This window comes from Echinococcus granulosus (assembly GCF_000524195.1).
Source record: "Echinococcus granulosus chromosome Unknown EG_S00013, whole genome shotgun sequence".
NCBI classification, from domain to species: domain Eukaryota; kingdom Metazoa; phylum Platyhelminthes; class Cestoda; order Cyclophyllidea; family Taeniidae; genus Echinococcus; species Echinococcus granulosus.
Window position 1 is genome coordinate 811,605 of NW_020170393.1, and position 24,505 is coordinate 836,109.

The 24,505-nt window shown below is 42.5% G+C and overlaps 1 protein-coding gene across 1 annotated transcript in view; it reads right to left on the reverse strand. All coding sequences in view use genetic code 11, as the record gives it.

The window, feature by feature from the left end:
* Positions 1-16,549, reverse strand: part of EGR_02804 (hypothetical protein) — a gene marked incomplete at both ends in the record, with an annotated part of 31,367 nt that extends 14,818 nt beyond the window's left edge. The window contains 9 exons of the mRNA XM_024492053.1: positions 1,004-1,290; positions 2,965-3,268; positions 6,421-6,543; positions 7,084-7,347; positions 10,580-10,684; positions 12,762-12,949; positions 14,004-14,097; positions 15,013-15,044; positions 16,351-16,549. Coding sequence (XP_024353547.1) covers positions 1,004-1,290; positions 2,965-3,268; positions 6,421-6,543; positions 7,084-7,347; positions 10,580-10,684; positions 12,762-12,949; positions 14,004-14,097; positions 15,013-15,044; positions 16,351-16,549 — 1,596 coding nt within the window. The remainder of the gene's footprint in view (positions 1-1,003; positions 1,291-2,964; positions 3,269-6,420; positions 6,544-7,083; positions 7,348-10,579; positions 10,685-12,761; positions 12,950-14,003; positions 14,098-15,012; positions 15,045-16,350) is intronic.
* Between the last annotated feature and the right edge of the window lie 7,956 nt (positions 16,550-24,505).

Consider the following 24,505-nt stretch of genomic DNA (forward strand, 5'->3'; position numbering starts at 1 on the left):
GGGCGCTGCATTAATACACATTAGCGGAAACATTGAGGTGACTAGTCAACTCAATCGGGTGTCCTGTCCGAAAAAAACGTTAATATTTATGCTCTCAGTTAAATGCTATCGCCTGGCAAATTGAATAATCGGAGTTGAGCATGCCGATATCCATTCTGATATCGACGCTAAAAAAAGATCTTTGTAAAAGCGAGAAAACCGATTTGCAAATCCCGTTTTTCAAAAAAACCCAAAAAAACGCTAACCTAAACCAAATATCAAGAAACTTGTAACTGGATACATAACAAATCAACACTTAAGACTGACCCTGATATACAGCCGCCTAAAATTCAAATTTCTTTTGTCAGTCTTAACAGTCGACATAAAGAGAGGTAATGTTATCTAATGAAGATAGAGAATCGCACCAAGATAGGCACGTTTCCATACTGAATACAACTTCCGGCTTTCATAATGGTTCTTTGGCACACTCATAATTTCTTTTGCAATGAACGTCATTGGGACAGACCCATTTCCCTAGTTTAAGGTCAGAGTCCAGCAATGAAGGTAGCACAACTGGAATATCTGGAGTGCATATGCAGTTAGCGGCTTGAGAAAATTAAAATGATGCCTCAATGAAATTCCTGAAATGGAGCAAAGTGAGCACGAGCCTACCTACACATTTACTCCAGTCAAAGTTGGCAAGACTGCGTGATGTCGTCGAAGAGAAATTAACACTGAGTAAATTCAGCAGATGGGTGCTAGACCCGAGTTCTATCAGTCGGCCACAAGCCAAGCCCTGTGCTGGCGGTACGCGACTCTTCTTATGGTGCCGATGATACCTGTCTATTCGCTATTTCCATGCTCACAGGCCTTACAATAACTCCATGATCTTTGCAGAATAAAGCAGCAAGAAATTTATTGGAGTCTACATCGTCCAGAAGTGGAACATAAATACCGAGTTAAAAAGAGGAGGGACGCGCTCCAATTGTAAGTTGAAAAAGGTCAAAAAAGTGTGATGATTCACCTTGTAGAAATGCATTGGAGAGAGACCGGGTCCTGCGCGCCGTTGGAGGATGTAGTTGTCATGAGCGGGAATGCGAATGCAAAACTTCAGGCAAGTTTGATAAGTCACAGCGTCCCATACCGAGCGCAGGAACCAACGCAAGAAACCAAAGGAGGCGACTATCAGGGAGAGAAGGGGGTAGAGGAGAAGGCCACATAGTAGGGCTGCGACAAGCTGGAGAAGGCACCGAATTGTCAGGTGCCAGATGAAAGCCTCGAGGATTGGAAGCAGGCTATTAGGGTGTGTTGCTAGAGCGAGAGGTGAGGGGAAAAAGAGTTACTTTGGTGGGATGAGAAGACTCCGCACTGCAAGTGAGTCAGTCGCAGCGCAAACCAATGGATAGAGAGATGATAAGGCCGTAAAATGACAGGCCAGAGGGCTTGCTGAGTCATCAGGGACCAATGAGCAACTCGGGTAGTGTGTATTGTTACTCGTTTGGGCACATCATTTACTTCCGTGTTCATACAGTAACCGGCTAAACAGCCCCTTTCACCCACTATTCGAGTTAGCAATCAAAAAACAGCACAGATGTAGATGTTTATGTGACTTCCTTCCCTCCTCTCAGTTAGTGAGCTCACAAAAGTACCCATAATCAAGAGTTATGAGATGCTAATTTGCCCACATCTTAATTCAAGCTCCTTGTTTTTTACGCGCTTTGTGTTGCGCACTAACCCTGTCCCACCTTATTCCTTCATTTTATGACCACCAACAAACGCAATGCCCCGTCATTACCTAGGGTATTTCTAAATAGTTTTGCAAGTGTGTTTAATAATGCTTCCGGTGGAGCGGACTGTTCGCACACTCGATCTCAAACAGCAAAACAATTAAACGAAGAGACGTTAATAAGTACTTAAGCGATAATAAAATTGCTGTCTTTATCAGTATATGCGCTTCCCTGGAGTCGTCTCATCTTATGCGCTGTGTGCTTTAAAAGGAATAAGTGTTTCCCTTTCAAACAAATTCATTCTGTGTTTGCTAAGACAATGATGGAAAGCAGGCATTTCGATTGCCTATCGTTTGCATCCAGATTCATCAAGAAATGTTCAATCAGCCGGTATTGGGCAGAAGGAATTTAGCAACCAGTGTCGGCTATGGCGCAGAACCTACCGGGCTGCATGCCTTTGAATAAGTCACCCTCTGATCCAAATCTCCGCGTATTGGTATGCGGAAGGTGGATAAAGCAAAAAAGCGGAGGAATGTTTGTAATTTATGTGAAACATTTCCTCTTTCATCAAAGGGAAAGGTGTCTGTTATGACCTTCGGTTAATCTCCCGAAGCCGGTGGGACTACTGCAGCCAATGTTTCCGTCTTAAAAAATAATTGGTGGCGTGCAGAGATATCCACTTGGGATGTTTAAAGTGGTGGTACGTCTAGTTCGAAACAATAGTGTGTTTACAAGCCGGAAAATTGACAAACTCAGCTTGCCGATAACAACGATAGCAGTAGCGGCAGTCAAATCTCAGCAGAGCAAGGGATGACAATAGACAAGGGACAATTTGCCTACAAGCAAGCCATTTTCCACTAAAATTTTAGCATGATTTTAAAGATATTGTAAAAATTCGACGACTATGCGGTGTAGTTTATGCCAATCTGGCATTAAAAAATAGAAAATTAAGTGTTTTCATGCAAAACGAGAAGTTATTTTGATGGCTGAAATGTCTACCCGTTAACTAGTAATGAATGCTGGCACTGCGGAGGTACTCTTCACTTCAATACCACACACAACGGCATTCTTCTCTGGCTGCCAAGAATCTCTAAACGGTAACTTCATGATGATCAGGAGGCAATATTTTTTTGCATTCCTATATTTTCCTTTCCAAACCATTTATCAAGAGTGAGGGCTAAAAATACTGGAATCAATCGCCTCTATTTAGAAAGACAGAAAAAGGGTCATTTAGAACTACCGGAGGGAAAAAACCTACCTGGTTTATAGAAATCCCATAGAATGACACAGAGCAGGTGAAACACGAGACTGAGAGTGGGAATTAGCAAGAAGGCTAGAAGACCGATGCCTATGGACATTGTGGATAGAACTATGCAGATGGGTGGCATCAGCAAGGCAAGAAAGATGGAGAGCACAGCGGTGCTGAAGAAGATGCAGAAACGGTGAAGGGCAGGCGCTGAGCCCCGATCCGCTTCCGCGGCAGTTTGTGCTGATGTCCACAGTTCAGTAAGTCGACTCCGAAGGGTCGGACATTGCTTTTCGTTTGTGTAATAAATGTAGCCCTGAGATCAAAATTCAGTCATTCTGAAGGTGGTAATTCAGGTGCAAATGTGAAACAGTTTTCTGTCATTAGATAAATGTGGCTTTTACATAAACTTGAGAATTCCACTGTCATCATGCTGTTGCAATAGAGATGAGTTTCCCAGGGAGATTTATGATAAGCTGCCAGTGGCAGATGTCGCAAATTATGAGCTTCTATATTCCAAAGGTGTTAAATGTATGAACGATTCCTAAGGCACTAATCTCCTTTGACAAGTTTTGATAACACATTTCTACACCCTAAATGTTTGTGTATTATATTAATTGTTTGTTTAACTTTTGGTTTTAGTAATGGGCCACTTGGGTGCTCCGCCATTGTACCTTTGCTGGGTGGGCTGGCCCCCGAGCCATACCAGTAGCCCCAAGCCCTTCTGTATGTCAACAATACATATTCTGTCCTAGTACTGTCTTTTCCTTCTTCAGGAAAATCTTGGGGCGCAATATTAACAGTAGTGGGAAGCAAATCTGGTCTTACAGTAAAAATATCCTGATTTCTACTGCTGGACGGTAAATCCGAGAGTGACGAAAGATGGACGTATGTCATAGATGAGAGAATCTGTGACGACTTCTAACGGAAGGGTTGAGAAGAGCGTCTACCTTCAGCAACTATCCCAGTCCCGTATCCTGGAGAAAAGCTATTAACAACAGAAGCGATACCAGCTGTCGCTATGATCCATCTAAAGAAGTTTCATTACGAAGCCGCTTACCGTGTCTGTAGCAAGATGTCAACCAAACGGACTCGCAACACCTCCTCCACTTCTCTACTAGCTAGGAAGAACCCAGACAGATATGGCCGGGATGCATTTAAGTGAGAACAAGGTAGAAGGAAGGAAAAAGAATGAAACCTTATTTCCAAGGTACTATGTTAAACCCTGTCCTTTGTTATACGACTCTGCTTTTAAACCAGTGTTCTTACAACCAGCTATAGGCACGTACAATGGCCAACATAATCCTACGTCTCCGAGTTCAGTTCTCTTACAGGCCGAAACTCCAGATCCAGTACAGTTGCCAAGAGGGATCAGTGACGTTACAGTCAAGTACCTCCACAATTGCATGCAAATTCGGTTGTGAGGGTCTTCCTTACAGCACCAATTGTGTTGTGCTAGCTGACTCGGGAGATAGACCAAGGGTTGCGACGGTAATGACGCTCCAAAGCGAAGAGGGACTATACATATTTTATCGGTTTGTTTAGCTCTCGGTTTTGGTAATGAGCCACCTAAGGGCTCCACCATTGTACCTCCGCTGAGCGACCTGGCCTCCAGGCCATACAAGTAGCCTCAAGCTCTTCTCTATGTCGACAGCATACAGTCTGTACGAGTATTATGCCTTCTATCGTCTTCAGAGAAGTTACAGGGCGCTGCACTTGTTTACATTGGGGTAGGTCGATTATTTCAACCTTCTCAGGTCTTGCCTCCAAAAAGTATTCAACGCCTACAGTTTTTCCCCTGATTTCATTTGTGTCAATTCTACATGAGGCTTGTATATGAATTATGGAGCAAGGTCACCCTGATGGCATGGAAAGTCGTTTGAATATGGTTTGAAGCTTTCTGACCCTGCTAGGGCCCCGCTTATGCTCAGCACAGATTTCAAAGTGAATTCACCTAAAAATTTTACGGTTGAATGGATGTCTCTATGTCGCATGCTTAAAAAGGTGAGGAGTAATTTAGCAATAATAGGAGCTAAAAAGATGATTTTTGGCCATTGAGGGCAGGATAATTGCGAATAAAAGAAAAAAAGCGACACATGCGAGCTTGGAATTATTTCTTTAGCTCCTTCTGTTATGAATCTCTTCTCCAACCAAAATATCTGATCCCATCGCATCAAATACATTCACTGCTGCTTTACTTAAAAAAGCTTTTTCTCACAATAGATGGGTACCTTTCATGCAGGGTTATAATCCCTTTTTTCCCTCTGGCATTGACAGTGGGAAAAAACAAAGCATCTTAAATAATTGTAGTTCTGATCTCCTCTGCGGAGGTCCAAGGAAATCCTACCAGACTGGGTGTGGTTGGTCAAAGGCGGCACAAAATTTGCTCCATTTGGCCTTTGATGTCGATATTACCTTCTGAATGGGATGAAGAGCTCCCGAGTGGCCAAACAATTAGGGCTCAAGCACAAATGTTATGGCTGGCTTTTAAAGCACAAACATCATCCGCAGACGTGTTTACTCATTCAGTAAGAGTTGCAAATTCAAACAAATGATTCGGTCGGTGGAATAGGTAAAAGGATGCAACCCCTTTAAAATCTCAAAGGCTAGATACGTAGGACCCTCTTACCGTTCTTGGATTAACATCTGCTGAAAGTGGGATTGGCTTGTTTTGAAAGAGCGCAGTGAAACTGATAGGCGATCTGAATGGAATTGTGTACTAAAAGAAGGAAACACAACAGATGTAGCTTAGGAGTGGAAGAGCAAATATTACTTCACCAGGGCGTGCAATGTCAGCAACCGTAAAACTTAACAACCGCCTTAGTGGCTATATCAGCCAGGTAGGATGAAGCATACAATAAATGGGGAAGACGCAAAATGGGTGCAGAGTAAAAAGGTGGAACATAAACGTCTAATGAGTCAAACCCCTCGGATGTACCGTTAATGCAATGCCGTTAAGTGACGCGCATCCCAGTTATGCTGCCGTGTCCACGTCATACCGGATGACTTTTAGTCATACACGTCACATTTCTGACGCAGCTATGACAACCAAGTCAGAGCAATGGTAAACTAGTGAACGTTTCGGAAGCTGGAATTATACGCGTACATTCATAACCTGTTGAAATTCACGTTAATTTCCCTGAACGAAGCAAACGGGACTTGGGGGTTCTCACAATCTAACTAGCAACAGGCATTAAGATTTTATATAATAGATTACAAATGTCAAATGATGCAAATTTTATTCAGAACTGGAAGCATGTTTAAGGATGGTTGTGAGTGCAATGCCTGGCGGTACTATTTCACTAATACCTTAGGCGAAGCGTGGAGATGTAAACTCTTGTGAAAGGAATCAGAAATCCAGAAAAATGGTAAATGCTTCAAATGCCCGAGATAGTTTCGTACGGTTGAAAAAATAACGTTACTTCAGTCAGTTCAGTAGAGCGCAGTTCCAACAAAAACACAACCTACCAAGAAGAGCTGAGACGAGCGGATAAGAAGAACGAGAGTAGCAACGAAGAAGGCGTGCCACCGCCAAAATGCATAACGGGTCGAGGATTTGAACACCCAGTGTTTAACCACACCATATTCCGGCTAGAAATTTAAGAAGCAAGTAAACTCAAAAACCAAACAAATATAAATATCAGCAAGTGCACTACATGTTACACAACTTTTTAATGCTATTTTAGCCAGTTAAACATTGCATTACATGGGGAAAATTTATCTGTAGCCTGTCGTTCTTCATAGAGATCTATAGAGAAACCATATCATCAGAAGCGGGATTGAAATCTTATCAGAATCATTTGAATTAGATAATAAAATGGCGAAATTCGTTGACAATTTAAACCACTGCAAGCAGCTGCTATAAGATTTACCCTGGTTTTAGGTAGAATTACATAATCGGATTCTAGCGTGGTTCAATGGAATGCCCAGTTGTAATGTAAACCGTCTATGAGACCAAAAGTATGCAATGCGGTTTATAAGCATATTGTCTGTTGAATTTTATTTTCTGGAGAAATAGACAAATACAATTTTTCTAATGAAAAACTACTAAGCGTTGTCGATATTTGCCCCACGCACTCTACCACCAGTCGTGTGTTAAATAAAAAGTAGTTTTTTTTTCACCAGACGCACAATGTTGTAGTTGTCAAAGCTGCTACTCCGCAGTAGGGGGGAGGAATGTTCAGGATCCGGTGGCGAGCCAGCTTCAGTCGCTGAACCATCAGGTCGGCAGCGAAGGAGAAGGACGCCGTCCACGCGCTCTTGGTGGTGTGGAAAGATGGTGTCTCGGCGATAGACGCGCCAGTGACGCATCAGTTTGCAGGACACCTTGTGCGTGAAACGATTGTCCGGGCTCATTGACGTTTTAATCAACTCTGCCCGTATTCGACTCTCTCTCTGTAAAAGTTAATAATTCACAGCTTTCACTCCTCTTCAAGCCTGAGCTTATCTTTCGGGAACATGAAGTTCATGCAGCTACTCGCGCGATAATCACACCAGTCCACTAGTGAATATTTGAGAGGTTCGCTTCCAGGCCTACTCCGCAGCAAATGTTTTGATTTAAATAATCGTCTTCGTGGGGGATCACAAAATTACAAATGCTTGGGAAAATTCACTTGTTTATTTAAGATGTATTTTTAACCTAACAGAACCATCACTTTGGGAAGAATGCTTTTTGAAACCATCCAGTTGTTTCACCTCAAGTGTAAAAGATTCTGCAATCGGGTGACGCTGGCAAAACAAGTTCCAATATCATGTTTCTTCATTCCTCAACAATGCTTCACATGGGAGGCAGAATATAGCATTCCTGAAAAGCCGCCACTTTCGAAGCAAACTTCTACATCCCCATAATTTTTTCATGTTAAATTACACAATTATTTCAACGATTGAGCAGATCCTCAACTTCTACCGCAAGACTACTTATGACAGATGTGCTTTTATAATGTATTAATTATTTGTTTAACTCTTCGTCATGTTTCCAAGGGCACTTAAAGCTCCGCCTTTGTACCTCCGTTAGGCGGCGTGGCCCCTCAGCCACGCTAATAGCCTCCAGTCCTTCTGCACATCGGCTATGCATATTCTGTCCAAGTCTTACGACCTCTCGTCTTCAGGGAAATACCAGCCTGGTAAATTGGTGGTAGCGGAAAGCAAATCCAATTCTAAAACACAACTACCCTGATTTCTATTATTGAATGCTAAACCTTGACAACTGAAGCGGCACTAGCCGTGGGCGCGAGCTACCTGGGAAATTTAGTTATGGAGCTGTCCACTACGGCACATAAATGAAGATGTCAATGAAGTGAACACGCGAGACCTCCTCCACTTCTCTACTAGCTAGTTAGGATCCAGACGGATATGGGTGGACGGTACTGACGAGGGGGAATAAACACCAAACATTATTCACACGAAACTACTTTGAGCCTCACCCTTTTATTAAAGGACTTTAATTTTAAGGTCAGTGTTTTTGCAACAAGATGACCGGCACGTTCCTCCTTCCGCCAATACAATTCCCAAACAGGGCAAAACTCCAGATCTGGTGGAGTTGCCGAGATGGATCAGTAACGTTGCTATCAGATATTTTCTTAGTTGCAAGCAAATTCGATGAATAGCGGGGTTGGTTGGTGAGTGCTTTTCCCTACAGCACCGACTACATTGTGATGACTGACGTGAGAAGTTCACCAAGGAGAATGCTGACGACGACACTCAAAAGAGGAGGAGGGCTATATAATGCTTTGGTTGTTTGTTTACCTCTCGATTTTAGTAAAGGGACCACTTAGGCACTCCGTCATTGTACCTGCTTCAGGTGAGGTGACCTCTGAGACATGTCAGTAGCCCAAGCCCTACACTGTATGCCTTCTCTCGCCTTCCAGGGCAATCTCGGGGCGCCGTGTCTTAAGCTACGTAAACGACTTCGTAAAGTTCCGAAGCATAATAAAATTTTCACAAGACATGAAAAATTTGCCGCACTTACCTCTCACACCTTCCAGTGAAAATTTCTTAGTTAAATGGGAACCTTGCCTCAAGAATATCATGAAAGCATCAAATTTGCTCCAAATATCCACACCGACTTTATGCTAAATCTTGTAGATTTTGCTAGAAAAAAAAATAACTACACCAAAATCAACAATGTTTCAACCCATATTTTACAATTTAGTTATTCCATTTCTTTACAATTGGCACTGCGCACTTTTTTCATAACACTTTTGGGAATGCAGGAAACATTTTTACCAGTTTCAAAAAATAATGACTTCCAATGCAAGAATTAACACTAAATCTAGCCACGGGCATTGTTGCAATGGCCACCCTAAGTCTTCATTCCATGAATTCGAGATACGACTGTTGTAGGTGCGTCCTGGGCAGGGTGAACCCTGTGGAATGTTGCAGTAAACTCCAAGGTATGACGACTCAAAAAACATCATCTAATAGAAATAATACTTTATTACTTTGGCTGCTATCGACGCCACATACTTTTGACGTTTGTAGTTTATCAGGTTATGATAAACGGTGAGATATTCTTGGTCCTGAAATAATTACAGTCAATTTCAGTTTTTGAGGAGAACAGCTTTCAGTGACTATGGTGGTCGATCTTCCTCCGGGACTTTGGTGGGAAGTGTTTTATGAAGGCTTTGAAATACTCCCATAAACGTTCTTCGCCCACATGGACTCCGCGTTAAGTCTAGTAGTTATCGAACATCGACTGACCGAACTGAAATTTGTACCTACTTAAAATACAAAACTCCAGTGATCCTGTCACAGTCAAAACCTCAAGATTATACCTACTCCATCGTATCTCCACGGTAGGCGCATTAAGCACTTCCAATGGCGCCTTTCAGGCTAAATCGTTTTCATATTGTGAATTCCGTCATTCTTGTGGCGTTAGCGCCGGTCCCCGGCTTGACAAACAGCAAGTAGGTCTACCTTAAGGTCGTTCTTTGGTAAACGCATCCTACGAGATGCTACGGTGTGCTAGAATTGTTCCAAAATTCAACAGACTCAAACCTATCCGAATTTATTTCCCTTCTGATTGTCGTCATGTCCCAGTAGAGAGCCACCACCCAGCGACAAGAATGCTGTAAAACCATCCACTCACTGAGGAGCAATCACACCAACATAATGTACGAGTTTTATGTAGAATTTGGCTGTCTAAATTTATGTCTCCAAAATGCCTTCTGCTGCAGTGGCTCTGGTTCCATCCCTATTTCACCGGTTTATTTATTTCCGGTATCTTTTCGCAGCACTACAAAGCTGGACCCGCCCTCCCTTCCATCTCATACATCCACCAACTTGGAGGGGTAATCTCGTGAGGGTACGCGCTTCCCTAACCTTCGAAATCGTCGTGATGTCGTCGGTGAACGCTCTACAAGGCTAAATTTATTGCTTTTGGGGAGTTATTATTTCAAATAGGACTTTTTGGGTACCAATACCTTGTTCCGAATTTTTCGCATAAGCATTCAAAATTAGGAACTTTTTGAAACTGTTTTACTGACTCGTACTTAATGCAATTTTCGCAGCTCAAGGATTCCACATCGTTCATCTTCAAACCAAGCCAAAGTATGCCTATGCTCCTCATCCAATTGACCTGCATTTATAAATTATTTGGAAAATGGATATAGTGGTTGAGGTCACTTACCTCAGTGAGGAAGAGCAAATCACGTTTGACAAAGTACCCATGTTGATGAAGGCCCAACTGCTTACACTTTTCAATCACCGACCTATGAACGTCAAATCGATGTGCCTGAAAAAGGATGGAATATTTGTCGAGTACCACACAAAAACGCTAGTGTTTGGAGAAAACTACGCACTTTGATTGCGGCAAGCACGGGCAGCATGAAGATGTAAGGGCAAAAAACTCTAAAGCTGCCTAATGAAAGTAATTAGTCTTAGTTACGAGCACAGTGCCTGGTAAGAGGGAAAATGCTCAGCATCTGCATGCTCGCTCAGCCACCATCTCTTGGCGCCATGACATAATGCCAATGGTTAATAGTTCTCAACCATTTTGGAAGTTAAAAGTGGAACCCCTTTCCAAACTGATGCAGCTAACTACGCCTTTAGTAATGACTCAGGCGCTGAATTGTTGAAGATTCTTAGAGGTTTTCTGGCAGAACTTTGCACCAGTGCTAATGCATATTTATTACAAAGTGGACGAAAAGTCAAAAAGCGCATTTTTAACGCAAACGAAAGTCTAAAATCAATCCACATTCAATTTACAGCAACAGGTGTAACATTCTCAGGATTTGATGGTTTTGAACACTTCAATACAGGTCACTCTCGGTTTTGGTAATAAGCCACCTAGAGCTCCGCCATTATGCTTTAGCTGGGCGGCACGACCTACGGGTTGCGCTAGTAGCCGCCAGACCCCTTCTGTAGGTTGAAAATACATATTTTGTCCAAGTATTGTCTTCTTCTGCCTTCGGGGCGCTACATTAGTGGGATCAGAAAGCACACTTCATCATGCAGGAAAACCAACATAATTTTTACTGCTAGAGGATAAACCTTAGCAGGGCGAAAGAAGTGCATATGGTGCAAGTGGGAGAATCTGTGACAACTCCAAATAGAAGGGCTGAAAGTGATGTGTACCACTGCAAACTACCTCAGTCCTGTGTTCTGCAGGAATTGTTACTAACAGCTAAAGCAACACTAGCTGTGAACTATCCGGAAAAATTCGTTATAGAGCTGCCTACTGTACCTGTATGAAGATATCAATTATGTGAGCTCATGATACCTCCTCCACGTCTCTAACAGCTGGATAGAACCCAGATAGATATGGATGGGCGGCACCGCAGCGAGAACAAAGTCGCAAGGACGAATGGACGTGAAAACTTATTCCAGCGGAACCATGTTAAACTCAGTCCTTTGTTATATACCTCCACCTTTAGGCCAGTGTTCCCGCGGCTAACAAAGGCCGTGCGTGTTGGTTAGCACATTCCCCGTCCTCAAATCTAGTTTTCATACAGGATGAAAATGCAGACCCAGTGAAATTGCCAAGTGGGTTCAGTGACGTTGCAGTCAAGAATCTTCTCATGCGCATACGAATTTGATGACTGGCATGACTGGCTCGTGGATGTTTTCTTACAGCAGTGACTATGTTGTAAAGACCGGGGCGGGTGGTTGACCAAGGGGATTGGCGGGGACGACGCTCAAAAGAGGAGAGGGGCTATGCAATACGTTGGTTGTTTGTTTAACGCTAGCTTTTGGTAAAAAGACCACTTAGAGGCACTTCCATTGCACATCTGCCGGGCAGTCTGGCCTCTGGGCCGTATCGGTGGCCTCAAGCCCCTCTGTATGTATTCTGTCCGAGTATTATATCTTCTTTCGTCTCTATAAAAATCTCACTGCGCTATATCTTATTAAATCCTGCGGAGCAAACACATTTGCAAGAAGTAGATTGACCTTTTCGTGTTATTTTTTCCACTCTCCTAGGTAGGACGTTTTTTGACCGTCATTTTTGGCCTTTCAATCGTGGGCCAAATCCTCACTGCACGGCGCGATGTGGAGGCAGCGGCAGATTTTTGTGCGCGACCACTTCCTGCTCCCAATGTTCGGAGGTAATGTGTAGAGAGTGTGCATTCGTTTTGACCAAGGGAGAAAACATTAGGGGTAACGGTGGGTACACTTTACCAGTCTCCACGTTTCAGGGAAACAAGGAATTGACAAAGACTATCTCATAGATTCATATAAGTGATGTCGTTATATATGGGTACAGTTTCAGTCTACTCAGGCACTCAGTATTAATAACTTTAAGCAATCCATTGGTGCACAATAAAACCGCTGGGGATAGCTTGCAAAACGAGGGAATCAGGACAAGCCCTTACCCGCATAAATGCTGTCTTGGCCTTTGCCATTTGTTCCTTCCGCCACTGTGGAATGCCCCAGAGGATGGGGTGAGTCCGTTTCATGAGCTCCTCAGTAGTGGCCTTGTGGGCCAGCCAAGAGTCGCAGAGACTCGCTTTCGACTCCATCACTGCGAGGCTGAAGGTAGCCTCCTGGATTAGGGCTTGAGCTTTACAAGAATACACAAAAAGCCGCCGTTTTGCTGTGGTAAAGTACAGAATTATTGTATTCGTGTCATTGTGATGGGGTACTGTTATAGCAGGAGAGATCATTTGTGCCTCAACTGCTGCAGGAAAATCTGTATTTAACGTGTCTCAAATCTAGTGCAGGTCAAAAGCACATTCGTAGAGCCTTGTCTTGACACATTTTGGATGCTAAAGGCAGACCAATTAGTCACGCATGTCCTCACCCTTTCAAAGGCACTAACATGCGTAGTTCCACCACAAAAACAACTTCTACTGACGTTTAGGAGGACAATCCGTGGGTTATTACGATGTTCCACGATCAGATCCTCTTAAGAGAGTTCCATAACACGCTCATGGGGACTAGTATTTCTCAAACAGTTTGCATATTTCAACTTCATTTAAATTACACTGACCATTATGCAAAATTCGTAGACTGTCAAACCACACCTTGGGCAACATCACCAGCCCCTCTGAACGGCGAATTGGAGCCATCACAAAAGATGTGAACAATTTCATTATGTTCTAAATAGCTCCATTATACTGGATCACTTTTAACATTCATGAGCATGTTCAACACATATTGGTGATTCAAATAAAGTCCTACAGATTATCAGCAACACCATGACCAATTTTTGTTTTATCCGAGGGAAGCCACAGCTATTCTAGTAAAAAGTTCTTTTTGCGACTATCTCAGCTAGCGTTAAGGTATTCAACCCTTTGCTTACCAACGAGTGGTTCAGCATGGGAAAGGCATTCACGATTAGGATCAAAGAAACAGAAAATCCCAGGAGATGCATCTACTATCAAGCATGAAGCATTAAGTTTCTAAGTCCTTCCTAGAATCGTATAGTGATTTTAGTTTTATGAAATAAAATAATCTCTCTAGCAAGAATTAACAATCCGTTTTTTAAGATGAGGCTAATATAGATGCAGATACGACTTCATATATAACTCACATCCAACGAAATTGAAGAATTCGAGGTGCTAATGATGGTAATGTCCCGAGTAAAAAAAGAGGAAAGGGAAAGAATATGTTACCAATGGTCGGATTTATTGCGTGAAGGGCTTCGTTCTCCTTCATCGCCTTGAAAAGCCGTTTCGCGTACTCCCTCAGCCCGCGAGCGCAGATGATCTAAATTCCAAATGCACGATTAAAAATCAGAAAAAGTTGTTTTTTTCCAAAAACCTTTTACGTCAGGTGCAAAAATCCACGATTTTGGTGTTGTGGCCGAAACCATATGGCTGGTACGATTGCCACATACCAGTACCCTATGGTGAGCATCACCAAATACGCTTCTGTCCCAGTACAAATAATTAGGACATCTCTCATTATTACTTTAAAAATGTACACCAGTAGTAGTTCCACCGTTATAACAAACTCGACTCGGCATAATTAAAGTGTCAAAATTGAAGTTTTAACTCTTTTTTAATGAGTGCGTCTGTTGTTGCAACGCACCAAGGCCTGCTTGCTGTACGTCTCGCCTGGGGAAGACTAATTCCTCTGTACTTTCTGACAAAGGGAAGGAGTAATTTTAGTTGTGTAGCCCTTTAAAGCTGCTGGAAATTACGAAGAATGGCATTAACGTTTGCTTTCGAAGGAACACTCGTTCCCTTTCCTTTTTACAGTCCACTTCCGTCTAGTAGATTTGACGCGGCTCTCAAAACGAGCTCTTCTGAGGCCGTGGGTGTTCAAATCCCCAAGTGAATTGCTAAAGTCACCATCTATTGAAGTTATCAGCCATTTGGTAGAGTAGCGTGAGTAATGTGCCCCAAATGTCGGCGTCATTTGGGTGTTGCTCTACACATCATCCGTAAGTCAATAGCGCATTCTTCGAATGAAGAATATTTACTCTACTTTCTCACCCTACATTAAACAGGAGATCGTAGCCGTTGGACTGAATTAAGTGGCAACAAATTCACTCTAAAACCCCCCGACGACCAAAACTTTCGTCTTCCTTTTAAATAACTTATTTGTGGCTTTGAGATTTTCCTACAAAACCCATTAGTGAAATTCTAACCAGACGAGGAAAAAGTGAGAAAAACTTACGTCTTTGATCTCCGCATTTGGCTTCCCAGCACCTGAAGCGAAAAATACTGCAGATGTATTAAAGTCTTTCGATTTTTGGCTGTTTCTGAAGCTACCGACGGCGTAGTTCATCCACAGCAGTCTATGCTACCTTCCATGTTGAGCTTAGCATGGACCTTAAAAGATATTTTCACATTTACATCCAGATAATCTGATATTTATCTGATTAGTTGACAAAGAAATAAACAAAACGCATTTCACTTTGTTTTCACTTTGTCAGAATTTGTAAAATTTTAATGAGAGAAAATTGATATCAAATCCCCTGACCGAGAGCGAGATATGTTTGACTAGTTTAATGCCTTACTGTCTCATTCTGAATTGCTACATCCGAGGCTCTGGAGGCATCGCTTTTGAAGCATGAAATTCTACAATTTGATTATGCTCTTAGGGCTGAAAGAGTTCCATCAGTCATGCCAACCTACACACGGTCAAAGTGGATCTACTATGTGAAATGTCTCAAGCTCAACTGTAGGCACATATGGAACTCAGGCATCGATGAATCATCAACTCAAATGCAGCGATGGGGCGTCGGGTCTTCTTTAAAAAAGATTCAACTAACTTAACGACTCAAACTTACCAACTGTGGTAGACTGTCCTCCTGACACATGGAAAGAACCAATAAGCAATAGCTCGTCAAAATTGAAGGACAGTGAATGTCAATCATCGCTGTTTTGTGCCAACAGTGAACAAAGAAGTTGAGTCGTATAAGGTTATTTGTAAAATTGAATAACACACACACACACACAATGTTTGTTAAACACATGCTACTGGGAGAATATTTCACCTACTTTCGCATCAGTAAGCACGAACCTCATGACAAGAATTAAACAATTAGGACAGATCAAGGGATCAGGTCAGCATAACTTATTTCACTAAGGGTTTTTAATGTTGCCTTAGATACCAGTTTTGCAAGTCCTAGGTGAGTTCCACAGATAAAAAATCGTTTTTATATATGTTGTGTTTTTGTTTTTACAATTTCAATTTACACTAGAAGTTCAAACTTTCACCGATGAAATTGTTTGCTTTTTCCATTTCAAAGTTCACCCAGTTTGAGTACTTCAAACACGTTTCCAGTTTGCTGGATTACAATAATGGCCATCGAACTCAGTAGCTAAGGCAGGTGGGAAAAAATACTTGGCTGTGTCGCACAAGCGCCTGTAACAAAAAGCAGCATTGAAGTGGCATTATTCACCACGCCTGAACACGTCGTATTTTACAAGCCAAGGCTCGAAATGCGACCCTTGCTGCAAAGCGAATGCAACGGCGAGTTAAAAAGAATTGGCGAAATGGTTGACTTACGTTTAAGACTAATATAGAGGTTATTTTTGAATTCTTCAAACCAATTATCGTGGACCTCTTGTCGCAGCTGGTTGATCACAACTAAGCAGCGCTCCAGCAGTTCGTTGTCGTAGATTCGCAGATCAATGGGCAGTTTGGAGGGTGTGATGAAGGCGAACGGTGGCAGTGGTGGTTGACCCTCCTGTCCCTGTAAAGTCATCATCATTGCCATCGCCTGCTTCTCACCAGATAATGGTCATGGCTTTTTTTTTCGAATGAAGTGTTGCATTACCGCGGTTCAAAAACCATCATTAAAATAACTGAAAGTGCGACACCAAGTGTTTTAGATCACGAAAGGTAGTTTTACTAACTGCCGCAATTAAGAACCCACAAAGCTGTCAGAAAGGAAAGTAAACCTGGAGATTTCATGCGAACACGCGACCATTTGGGGTTTTGTTCTGCTGGGACTGTTACCAAGTTCCTGCAGTCCGTCCTAAGCATTTCACACCTCTTCCATTTGTATACATAGCACTTAATCACATCAAAACGAGACTTTTCTCCATAATCTAGCCCGTCTTTGTCTCTCCTGGTTTCTATCTCAATTGACGAGGCTCGGCAACTTCATGCTGTCTAAAAAGCCGGCTTTTCTACCACTGGTACGAACTTTTCGAATGAAGCGTGTTGCGTTAGAAAGGTGTGGATTCGGTTACTAGTCAATAAGTTATCCTCGGCGCAGTACAGTCGCCAGCGCAAGGACTACAAGGTCTGACGTGGTTTTCATGCTCGCAAGACCATAAGGCATGCAAAAACTAGTCGGCCTTTTGCATTACTAACACAACTTCAGCGACTTGAGATACTAATCTCGTACGTAAACATGGCATTACAGGAGTCAACCCATTTCTCCTAATTGCCAGCCTTCCCACGATGTAAAAAGACGACACATTAGTAAGCTTTTAGTTCACAAATTATGGCTTTTTATAGAAAAAAAAGGCTTAAGTAAATATAAAGGCAAATATTCCTTGCCTTTTCGTCAAGTTGGACCGCAATTTTTCTTATGAATCGCCTATTCTTCCAATGCCAAGCTGGTTTCAAAGACTACCAACACTTTGTCCAATGCTTACATTTCTAGTTAGAAATCTCCACGCATCATTACTGCAGGTAGTTTATCATTGGTTTACGAAAAGCAAAGATGGTCTCCAATGTTAAGGTAATGTTAAAATTGGGCCATCCAAGAAGCGATCTGTGTCAAGCGTCGTTCCAGCTGCGCACCTATTTATGCTAATGGCTCGTGCTGTAGGAAATTAGCAAAAAGCATAAATGTCCGGTCATCATTCATGCCCAGTCCATATCCTTAGCCAAATATTGTTCGAAAAAGAAATATACATACATATAAGTACCACAAACCCATCCCACTAGTTAGCCTTTGTTGTGACAAGACAGATCAGTCATGGCACAAGAGGGATTTCTTTTCTCCTCGGAGAGATTTACTTTGATACCAAAATTATGACCTGTTTGCTTGTCAGTAACTAGCACTTGAAACTTCGAGATGTATACAATTAGTTAATCAGAAGACGGTCCCAGATTACAAACTCACCAAATTGATATTCTCAGGTAGATACGACACTCGTTCGGCAAAGCTCCAGAAAGCTTCCAGGACTTGTCGATTTGTTGTCTGAAAGATTAAAAGAAAATTAAGCGATTATAACCGCAGTAAAAAGGGCGATTTTAATGAGCCAAGTGCGTACAATTATTATAATCTCCCCAATCCGTTTTATGCAAATTTAACATTGATCCCATAGAAGGACGAAGGAGCAGCCTGCTCCGCTATAGAATTCCGTAGTTATCGCGGTTGAATAGCTACTGTATACATTTGCTAATCATTTAGGCGAAGTTAACAGCAGCATAATTAGTCGGAATCTATTTATCGTATAATACTTTATCGGCTTGTTAAACACTCGTTTTGGTAAAGGGGTCTCTTGGGTACTCCGATATTGCACCTTCGCCGAATGAGGCGTCCTCCGGGCTATGCCAGTAGCCTCTAACGCTTCTGCACGTCGAGATACATATTCTGCCCAAGCATTGTGTCCTCTTCCGTCTTCAGAGAAGCCTCCCAGGCACTATAGCAGTGGTAGTGGAAAGCAAGCACTATTTTAAAGGAAAAAATATCCCGATTTCTACTGCTAGATGATAAATCTAAGCATGATGGAAGAAGGACATATGTTGTGGATGGGAGGATCCATGGCGACCTTCAACAGAAGGGCTGAAAACGATGTCCACCCCTATCAACTACTCCAGTCTCGTGTTCTGCAAGAATATTACTAACAACTGAAGCAACACTAGCTGTGAACCATTCGGAAAAGTTCGTTACAGAGCTGTCTACTGTACCTGTACAAAGACGTCAACTCTATGAACTCACAGTACCTCCTCTACCCCTCTACCAGTTGGAGAGAACCCAGATAAATATGGACGGGCAGCACTAAGGTGAGAACAAAGTGGCAAGGAGGAGCAGACGCGAAACCCTATCCCCACGAGGCTATGTTAAACCCCCACTTTTGTTATATGAATCAGCTTTTAGGCCATCCCCACATTCCCAAGCCTAGCTTTCATACAGGACGAAAGGCCAGATCAAGTGGATTTGTCAATACAAATCAGTGACATTGCGGTCAAGTATCATCTCAGTTGCGCACAGATGTGATGACGCATGGTTGGCATGTAGGTGTTTCCTTACCGCACCGATGACGTCGTGATGGCCGACGCAGGAGATTGACCGAGGGAAGCGCCGGGAGACGATGCTTAAACGTGTAGAGGGACTATGTAATGCGTTGGCTGTTTGTTTAACCCTCGGTTTCGGTAATGGACCACTTAGAGGCTTCGCCATTGTACATGCACTGGGCGTTCTGAACCCTGAGCAATACGACTTGAAAATACATATTCTGCCCAAGCCTTATGTCTCCTCTCAGCTGCAAGGTAATGTCGGAGCGCTACAATTTTCCTTTGTGGTTCAATTCTCCCGGCTGATTTAGCACCACAGAGCCTCTAAATGTGATACTTTTGGCTGTAACAAACTTTCAATCTTTATGTTTCAAAATCACCTGTCTTGTAAGACGCAATGAACCAGTGACTCATCTGGTGCAAAGGCTACGTGTAAGCCATTAAGGCAAAGTATTCTGTTGCGTCAATAAACGGCTCAAAGATGTATTTTTTCATCCACCACCTTTAACCTCTTCAGTGAAAGCCATTGCGTGCATTGTCTAATTGGAGAGAGACTTTTTTCCCTCATAAACAATGCTGTTATTAAACTAATTCCCTCAAAAGCACTCGACCTTTTCCAATAACGCCAAGTGAATGTTGAAGTGTTCGTGCCCCATGGTGTCTGAAAAGGCGTCACGATATCATTACAAAAGTGCTCACTTCTAATTAATCATTTCCACCCACCTTACAGATAGGAGGGCGATGCCCTCTGCAAAAGAATGTAACCCGACTATATGCACAGGTTTCCACCTCTTCGGAGGAGGAAGAGGTAGTTGAAATGATCAATGATCTTCCCAAATTTTCACATTGTAATTTTAAGCTTTGTAGGTTGACCTTTCGAGTCTTAGAGACTGGACGAGCCCTGGCTGGTATTTTGTTTCAGACAAGATTTAAAAGACGACGGAAGTTGGGAGAATGGTTACAGTACGATAATCATTCCGGTCTGCGCCACAACTCAGATCGTTATTTTTCCTTCGATGTCTGCGGATTTACTGAGGAGTGCCCTACTTTCCCTTCTGTGTGACGCATGGAAGCGCATAATGTCCTGCCTTTATTGTTGGTGTAACAGGCGACAGGAGAGCATGGGGCATAAATAATTTGGGCGTGTGCGCGTAGCGCTTAGTTGTGCGCTTAAAAACATAAACACGACCACGCTTGCAGCAGCATTCTCTAAGCACTGCTGGTGAGTGAATACACGCGGCCATGTTACATATTTTGGCTGTACATTTCAGCAATTACATATCGCCTAGTCTGCGAATCCTTTCATTGACATGTCGACGTGTTCTTGCCTTGTGCGTCAACCTTCGGAAATTTGATTTGTGTTATGCCCGTCTCAGCATCGATTCTGGACGTTGCACCACTGGGAGACATCAGTCATAACGTAAGGACGCGAGGACTATCCCATCACTTAGTGCTGTGCAAAGGTGGTTGGGTCAAGTCAAACAGAATTGAGAATCTTGATTGGTATGCTCCTGTTTTGAGGTTTCAGTGTAAGCTCAAGACCACAAAAACCCGTCTTTTCCCTTGCTTATGGATATTAGGGGTTACAACTTTAATAACGATGTATTTCCGTGGTAAGTGAGAAATCACCCCAATTCGTGGGAATTTTGCCTTGAATACGAGAATATAAGAGGATACTGATTGTTGCTGCAGTCAGGATATGATAAATGATGGAGATCTATGCCTATCTACCACCACACAAAAAAAAGAAAAAGTAGCGATTTCTCTCTGTTATTTGGGAAGTTAGAGCGCTGTAATGGTTTTATTAAAAAAAGCAAACTGTTTCCGTTGATGTGCACTTGCTCCGATCACTCTTCAATCATGAAAAGTCCTTCTAAAATAGCTTTCTAACAATTATTCGCATGAATCTTGTCAAACCAGGATAAGTGACTTGACTTGAGGCAAAAACTTTAGTCAGTTCAAGTAAAAGGGGTCAAATTGTGTCATAACGAATGAACATAAAGGCTGCAAACCTATTCATTATAGGGAGTTAGTTTAGTCTAAAAGGCTTTGCACCGCCCGAGGACCCGAAAATCATTGAGGGTGTTCGGCGTTTCTAAGGTTGAACTTAAATGTCTTCCCATGTGAGGAGGTAAAGGAAATGACATTGTAAAAAGAATGGAATTTTAGTCCTTTTTAACTATATTGACAAATGAATGCATAGAGAAATCAAAATGCAGCTTTCAATGCTTAGTAAATGTTGGCCAAAACGAAGTACAACAGAAGAAGGTCAACGGGAAATCCGGTGTTTTGAGTGTTGTTGCCATACTACTTATTTACCAATTAGTCAGTTTGTAAAGCTTCATTTGTATCAAACGCCAAAAGAACCTTTATTTTGTACCAGAAGTGCAGCCCAGTTAACTTATTCCTCACCAGAAACGAGCTTCACACATCCCCATTTCGTGAGCGTTTATCACTCATGAGAGTGTCTCAAAATCTGGTCAATGCAGATTCGGACATCCGGAGATAGGATCACCAGCGACATTTTAAATTTATCCATTAGCGATGCGCAAAATGTGTTTTAAATTCAAAATGATTCACTCTTGACACAATTGCTTCCCAATCATTGTCTGGAACTTTGTTTTATAAATCCAATTCCAATCTACTTTTTGTAGTGGTCAGAAGTTGGGATTATGTTTTATGAGGCCTCTTGTGTTAGGTGATACTGAGTTCCCTGTCTTCCAAATGGGGTCAAGTCATAAAGTGATGCGAACTACTGAGGTGTTAAGATTGTGTGAGAAATGTAAGAAGGAGCTTAGGGTCACGAAACCCCACATGTGGGGCACTTGAAAGCTAACATGATTTCAATCATGTTGCGTACACTAACCACAAAGGCTGATGGAGTTGGTGTTCTGCGCTGACTAAAAATTGGGGGATGGCTTGAGCGCTCTCAGCCAAAACCAACTCATAATAAAGCACCACAGGTTACTATTCGACTTCAAAATCGCCTCTGTATTCGAAAATGAGAGGAATTTACAATGCTGTCGCACACTTTAAGATTGCAGTCACTAACGTAATACGTTAGCTGTTCGTTTAAAGCTCAGTTTTGGCAATAGGTCCGCTTAGGGTCTCCCCCATTGTACCGTCGCAGGATGGACGGGCCCCCGGGCTATGCTAGTAGCCCCCACCTCCGCCCAAGCCCGTCTATAGAACGACAATGCATAATCTGCTCGAGTATTATGTCTTATTTCATCTTCAGGGAAGTCTTGGGACGTTGCACCAGTCCTAATATTAACACACCCCTCCGGCCTCATTTAGACAGACATCTGGGGTGAAAACAATTTCTAGCTGTAATAAAGCGTCACTATGTCAGAATAAATCCTCCAAAATCCACTCGAGACTTCTTGATGGATGCACAAGTTTACTATTGGATGAAGGGAAAGCTATAAATGAGCCTGGTTTCCGTTCCAAATGAATGGTGAGTGAATGGCATTTGCCTTTATAAGGGAGGATTTTATGCCACTTGGACCGCTGCCAAAGTTAGAGAAGTTGGCCATGCAAGCCGCATAAAACTCACGGGGAGAGGGTAGGTGATAATGCCACATGCGAACGCACCTTAACAGTAAGATCACCAGTGGTAAACTCCAAACGCTCCTCCAAGAGCCTCCTATCGATATCCTCGTGGTGAACATGCGGTAATCCAATCAACAGATCTACAGCACAACGTAAACCAACAAAAAGTAGAGCTAGCACAGTATTCAGCAAAAAAACAACGTTTATTCAAAGCCTCAAACGTGGTTAATATGTATGCAGAGAACAACCACTATTCCCCCTTCAACTACATTATTCAAGGTTGTCAGATTGCAGTAACAACAACCGCTTCAAAAGGTCAAATGAGGTGACTTTCTGACAACAATATTTTGCGGCAAATGATACATTTTACGTGATCAACAAAAAGGCTACACTTGAGGTATAAAATTACAAAAACCTGCTGCATTTGAGACGATACCCCAGATTTTACATCCCTCTTGTGGCGTTTATATGAGTACGTCGGAGAAAAAAGTGGAAAATATCACCACAGTACACTAAAATAACCCTTTCACCATGAGAGGAATGCATTCCATCGTCCAAAACACTGCTTAAGACATGAGGCTTCATCAACTTAGTTCCAATTTGCTTTCAGCAGCCGAAGGAGTATAATTCCCCAAAAAACTTAAATAATTGCTGAAATTAGGTATGAAATTGATCAGCTTCATATTTAGTCGGTGTTTTAATCTGGAATTTTGCTTATAAAAAAACGAATAATCAAGGGAGGCCTTGGAAACGGTGAGGAGCATCAACTCGTGGGAGTAGGTAAGTTTCTTTGAAAATAAAACGAGGAACATGATTTACAGCCATAAATGTGTGATTTACTTCTAGTAGAAGATTGAGGGGCAAAACTAAAGCATTACATAGCAAACGTTTGTTCTTATTTAGTGATATAAAGCTTTAATTGGGACACACAAAACGTATTTACTCGGCTGTAACGAAAAGTCAAACTACAGAAACTAAAAATTAAGCATAGCAAGAATGTTTCCCGTGAGAGACCACAAGAAAATGAATGTTGGAATGCACACACCAATAGTGGAGCAGTGTAGTTTAGAAGTCTCCAACCGAGTGCCTTACATTATCTACCAAGCCTTGCAGTTGATGATGTTTTAACACACTTTCGTGCTCGAGTTCGACTACGCTAGGTATGTCTTTTGCGTGTTCAAACAGCGTCTCAATGTCAGTTTCCATCAGCTATGTTTACTACCAGCGTCACATGTTTGTGGTATTTGTGATTTATCAGTTTATGCTGAATGACTGCACAAAATCATACCGCAAACGGGTTGACTGGGCGCAAAACAACACAATGGATGTGAGATGCTCTTGATCTTGTTTGAGCAGAACAACTTTCAGTGCTCGGCCTTACTGCACCGAGACCCTTGTGGAGTGAGGAATAGCTGAGCAGTCTAGCATCAACTAATCGCATGGGGAGGGCTCTTCACGCCGGTTTTGATGGACATTAGCCAAGAATAGTAGGTGGTAGAGGTGATGGGTATGGGTGATAATGCAATGGTTATTTTTAGCAGCCTCTCTCATCCGTCCGTCTGTAAGCTCTTCCTCCTGGCCAATCAATACTGCCCTAGGGCAAGGCGCTAGTGCTTGAGGCGTTAAATGTGAGCATTTGTGGAGGCATGGGCGTGTCACATAATCGCTCGCTTTACCTTGCGTGTGTGTGTGTGTGTGTGTAGCTAAAAGTGAGATGTTCAAAGTGTAGATGGACGAGTAGCTGCCATTTCATGGGGAGCAAACCGCGCCTCTGAATGAATTCAGGAAAACCCGATTTCTGATTTATATCTTACGCTATCTCTAGGAGGGCGTTATTCTAGTTTAAGTTTCAAAACGTCTAGAAAATACTGCTTAATCTTGGGTGTGATTTTACTGCTTGAGTAATGTACCA